At 42.1% G+C, this 5,485-nt stretch overlaps 1 protein-coding gene across 1 annotated transcript; it reads right to left on the bottom strand.

Annotated features, from left to right (window-relative positions):
- Positions 1-1,500: 1,500 nt before the first annotated feature.
- LOC138510703 (golgin subfamily A member 6-like protein 6) lies at positions 1,501-4,950 on the bottom strand. The gene has a single exon (XM_069626472.1). It carries the CDS (start codon positions 4,948-4,950, stop codon positions 1,501-1,503), a length of 3,450 nt encoding a protein of 1,149 aa, XP_069482573.1.
- Between the last annotated feature and the right edge of the window lie 535 nt (positions 4,951-5,485).

Here is a 5,485-nt window from a genome sequence, read left to right as displayed (position 1 = left end):
TCGGTGCTTGCTTCAGCTCAACATTAGTCAGTCCATCTGGTCCAGGGGCCCTTGATGTTTTCAAGTTGATTATGATTTTTCGATTTCTTCGGGATCTGCTACGTCTACCCATGGTACTATGTGATTAGTTTTTTGGGGTAGTTCTCGCGACTCTGGTTGTTGGAATTGCGACGTTAGGTATGTTTTCCATCTTTTTTCGTCGACCGCATTTGTTGTATCTGTTTCTTTTGTAAGGTTAGATGTTTTGATTATTGACCAAAAGTCACTTGATTTCTTCGAACTGAGACATCTTAGCATGTTTTCTGCATCTTGCTGGTAGAGTTGTAACCTATGTTGCTTTACCCACTGTTTATAGTTCTTCGACTCCATCTTCCATTTTTCCCAATCTTCTATGGAATCTGTTTTTTTTGCGTTTTTTCTCAGTCTTCTGACAATTTTTCTTTTTTCCACCACCAATCTGTCGTATACATGGGGGTTGGTCGATTTCTTTTTCGATTGACTTCCCACAGGTTTTCTAAATGGGATCAGTAAAGGTAAATAGTTTGGTCGTTTCATCTCTTGCATTTTAGTTGAGTCTGGCATTGCGTATTTTTCTGTTATTCTTTTAATCTCTTCTTCATTCAAAGAAACTCTTGATTGTTGCTTGTTTATGTCCAAGTTATATTTATATCTTGGGTTTTGTAAGTGGTTGCCTAACCATTTGCATGTTAACATATTGTGGTCGCTCTGTGTTGTTTTAATGACTTTAAACTCCTGGATCTGTGTTGTTAACTCAGTTGCCACGTATATGTAGTCCAAGGTAGCATTCAGGTTCGAATTTTCCCAAGTTGGAATGTTCTTTTGTTTTGGGAACAATTCGGCGACGTTAAGAAGGTTTCTGGATTTGATCATGGTTCTCCAAGCTTTTCCTCTCTCTCGCGTGGGTTCTCTGGATTTTCCTCTTTTTGTCGTTATGGTCCACTCTCTGCAGTCCGCATTTAGATCTCCACACACTATGTAATAAGCACTCTCATATTCTGTGTGTAGATGATCTATAAGGTCTTCCATTTTCGTGCAGTAGGATTTAGTTGTCATTTTTAAAGGGTTCCAGTACGTATTTATTATGATTATTTGATTAGTGTGCCTTTTCTTAAGTCCTTCCCGTTGTTCCGTCCATGCGGTCATCAGGACAAGCGTTTCATAGGATTCGTGCAATTTTATTGGAGTCGACAACCCTGCTCCCATTTTTATCGCTGTTAGAAGACCCGCCGACGGACGTCCAACAGTTCCTCTAATTGCTGGTGAAATTTCCACTGCGAAACCATCTAAGCTGGGTTTCACTTGAAGCCACGTCTCTTGGAGGCATATAATGTCCAATTGACCCAGGTCGATGGTTCCAGGTCTAGTTAGATGCACATGCCCCCTTGTATTCCATGAACCAAGTATGAAGCTAGTCAATTCTTCTTCTGGCTCTTCGTACCGGATTCTCGTTGTTGTGGATGTCGGAGTTTGTTTTCGTTGCTAGTTTTCAGAATTCAAGTTTAGTGCTGCTTTAATCCAGGCCACCGGTCCAGTTCCTGGTGCTTTGGTTTTTGTATTCACCAGGACGGGCTTTCCCCACTTCTCCTTTCCGCCCGAAGGACATCTATATCTCGGACTTGCTTGTTGTTTATCGCATCTGGTGTCTCTTCTTAGTCGGTGTTTACTTGTCTCTGTTCCCTGTTGGTCGTTTCTTCTTTGTCCGTAAAGTTTATTGTTCTCATTTCTGGTTCTTTTTTGGTATTCTTTTCGATATTTATCGTGTACGTATGCTCTTTCCCTGCTGTAATCGTCAACTTCCTGTTTTTTTCCGATTCTGTTTCTTCGGTAGCACTCTTCTGTGCGTGATGTGTAACGGGTTTTCCTTTCACCTTGTCGATTGAGATAAGAGTCTAGGTTCACTGTTTGTTTATCTATGGTTATTTCAGTTAGTTCCAGCCCATTTTCCTCCATCACTCTGCCCACTATCTTATCCATATTTTGTATACATTCTTCTTTCAGATGGATGTATGCCTTTGCAATTTTTCCTCTATGGTAGGGTTCCACTAACATGATGTCTTCTGTCCTTATTTTTTTTAAGGACTGCATTGTGCTCATTATTTTCAGGAATGTCCTCCTGTTCAGGATCATGTGTCCTCTGTTCAAATCTGATTGGGTAACTTTAAATATCCGTACTTGTTTTTCTGTTTTATTTGTTCTTACTTTATCATTATTGTCGTTTGATTTTGTGTTTTCTTTTCGGTGTGTCGTTGATTGTCTCCTTTGTTTATAATCTCTTGAATACTTTTCAGTATCTTCCTTTTTATCTTTTTGTTTTTCCTTTTCAGGGTTTTGTTGTCTTTCAATCTTTTTTTGTTTTTTCTTAGCTTCTGAGATTGCTTTTTCTTGTACTCTTTCTTGTTGTTCTGATTCTTGGTTATCCTGACTGACCTCAATGACTGAATTATCCGAAGCCGTCTCCCAATGTTGGGATATATTTATCATATTTGTATCATACATAAAATCTTCTGTCGATCGTGGGGAGCTCATCTTTTTCTCCTTTGTTGCCCGTTCTTGCGTATCTCTTAGGCTAACCTTTCGAGTCTTTTCTTTATTTTCTTTTTGTTTGTTTGGGTCTTGCTGGTTCACCTTTTCTGCCATCTCTTGTTTCTGCGCTTTTTCGTTGTTGGTTAGTTTTAATAGGACTGGAGGTTTTTTCTTAGCCTTAATGCAAAGTCCTGATTTAATTGGGTATGGCAGTTGACCATTTAAACCTGGATCCTTCTCCTCCTCATCTCTGTGACTTTCCTCCGTCCTTCCCACTGAAACCCCCTTTTGTGAATTTCTCGTTTTTTCTTCCTCTTGATTTTTCGTCATGGTTAGGCTCCTGATTTGCTTTTTTAACTCCTCCACTTCTTTTTCCCAGTCTTTTTGTTGATCAGTGGTCTTACTTTCTATTGATGTCATGCAGTTTTCTATGTGTGTAATTTTTGCAGACATCGATGCTAATATTGAAGTATTGTCATGAATACCTTCTTTAATTGCCTCATATAATTTACAGTATGGAGCTAAGGCAATTCTTATGGCTGACATGATGGTCATAAGATCTGTTTTTTTATTTGGTGTTTCTTTCTGCATTGAAATAGGTTTTTCACTCAGCCTTTCATTGTTTGTTAGTTTTGGCGTATTGGGTGTTTTTCTCGGGGTTACCATTGCTTCCATGAATAGGCTGTCGCTCAATCTGATTGTATGTACTTCCGTGTCTGTGGACGTTTGTTTTGTTATGTCTGCCCCACTATCTCTTAATTGGCTCTTATTGTGTGTTGCTCTTATTTTGGCAGGAGTCTGTTCTTGATGGCTTGGATTTAATTGCCCTTTCGACCCGTTAGGCCGCAGATCGATTAGCCACATGTCTTTCTCTTGATGTGTTTGTTTAGGAAGGGTTGAAACTTCTTCTCTAATAGATGCCTGCATGTTTGTTAGTGACTTTTCTTGTGTTCCATTGTTCCTTTCTTGTAAGATATCGACCGTCTTATCAGTCTGTTGGCTTTTTTGACTACGTTCTTCTTTTCCTACTGTTTTTTCTTGTTGTTCTTTCAACGTACTTTGTCTTCGAAGTTCATCTCTTTCTACTATTTGCCGTCTAAATTCTAATGCCGCTTTTCTTTTCTCCATGAGGGCTTTCGTTAAGTCCGAATTCGGTGTACCTTCCTGGGCTACTTCTGGTTCTAATTGATGTTGACTAATTCCTAATACTGGGTCCGTTGCAGCCTCTAAGATTTCCGCATCGGATACCTCAATTTCTGAGTCCCGTTTCCGTTTCTGTTGGTTGAAGAAAAAAGCTTTTAAAGTTCCTGAAATCGAGGGTGGTGGGGGTCCTTTATGTTGCTTTAAACGACTGCTTTCTCCTCTCAGGTTTACTGTAGCTACTTTTTCGAAATTACGTTTAGTTGTTTTTATTACATTACTATTTTCTTTATTTTTTCTTAGCCACGCTGTTTTGGTTAAGTGTTTTCCTTTTTTCTGTTTAGCCTTATGCTCTTTTCTCCCCGGCTCCATGTCCGAGTCTGAAGACGTAAATTCGCTTTCTTGCGAACTTGTGTCTATTCCTCCTTTTTTATTTACTTCTGGGTTAGTGGTATTTGTCTGGTCATCTATGATGTTTTTTCCGTTTACTATTTTTTCTTTGGGCTCTTCGTTTAGAGTCACGTTGTTTTTCATTATTGCTGGTATCTCAGAACTTTCTGTTGGGTTCGGTGCACTTTGAATCGAGGCTCGGGCTAAATTCGCCCTAATTGACTCATGTGCTCTTTCCTGGCTTTCCTGGTTGTCGGGGTGCTCTTCGTTTGACAATTGGACACACCCCTCTTCCCTCTCTGCGGTGATCCCTGTCATTTCTCCTGCTTCTACCACTTGTTGCTGGTCCTCCTCACTGCACCTCGTGGGCATCTGTACGTGCAACTTTCCTCTAGCGTCAGTATCGCTTGAGATCCGTTGAGGGTCCGTCACTGTCTGCCCTGTGGCCGCCAGTGCCGGAGACCCACTCGCCCTGCCGGCGGAACTCGGAATGTTGGATGCCTCTTGCTCTGGTAAGTGGATTATTTCTGTAGACAACATTTCCTGTGCTTTATACTGTTCATTTACTTCATGTACCACAAAGGGGGGGTTTCTTTCATTAAATGATTTCATCTCCGATACGGCTGACTTTCCTGCCACTTTTGTAAGCGCCTTCCTGCGAGCTTTTAGGGCTTGTGTTACTCTGTTCATTGCCTGGGTTCCTTCTTCGCTCACGACAAATTTTTCTTTTGACTTTTTTGGCGGGGATTTTTCTACTTCGTCGCTCCTCAGCCAGCGCCGGGATTGTTCATTATCCGTGTCTAGATCCCTGGTTTCACTGGCTTTTTCTGGAATTTCTTCTATTTCTCCTTCGTCGAAGAGTTCCAGATGAGCCATCTGTATAGTGTTACGTGGACCGTTGTTTGCACTCGTCAAGGTCCGGACCATGCACCCTTAACTCCCGCGGAGTCCCGTTGTAATTATCTGGTAGAGTTCGAACACTGCCCTTATGGGCCAAGAGTTCCGGAGTAGTGGAGTCCGAGAGGTAGATCAATGCGGGGATCTGTAAATACAGATCCTCTTCGGCCAATTTTGATGCCGGGCTGACGTAACTAGGTGCTCGGAAGGGGATCAAAGAGATACTTCCTCCGCAGTCTCCCCAAAAAACAGTAGCGCACCCTAGTGCCACAACAGCCGCACAACAGCCGTCGCCCTCTACTCCTACCGGGCTCAACGCCGCGAGGGTGAACGCGGGTGTGTTTTCAACAAGTTTTCACTCACGTGATAGGTCACGTGATCGCGAGCGGTCTCCGCCCCCTCCAGGGAACGAAGAAGCTACACGCTTTGCAGTGGCTAGCCCTGTAGCCTCGTAGCCTCCAGTTAACAGGTTAGTACAGCAGCAAATCTTGTTTGTGTGGAGCAAACGCAGCGC

Source organism: Ambystoma mexicanum, chromosome 6p (assembly GCF_040938575.1).
Source record: "Ambystoma mexicanum isolate Mex_15411 chromosome 6p, UKY_AmexF1_1, whole genome shotgun sequence".
NCBI classification, from domain to species: Eukaryota; Metazoa; Chordata; class Amphibia; order Caudata; family Ambystomatidae; genus Ambystoma; species Ambystoma mexicanum.
This window is presented reverse-complemented; position numbering and strand designations above follow the sequence as displayed.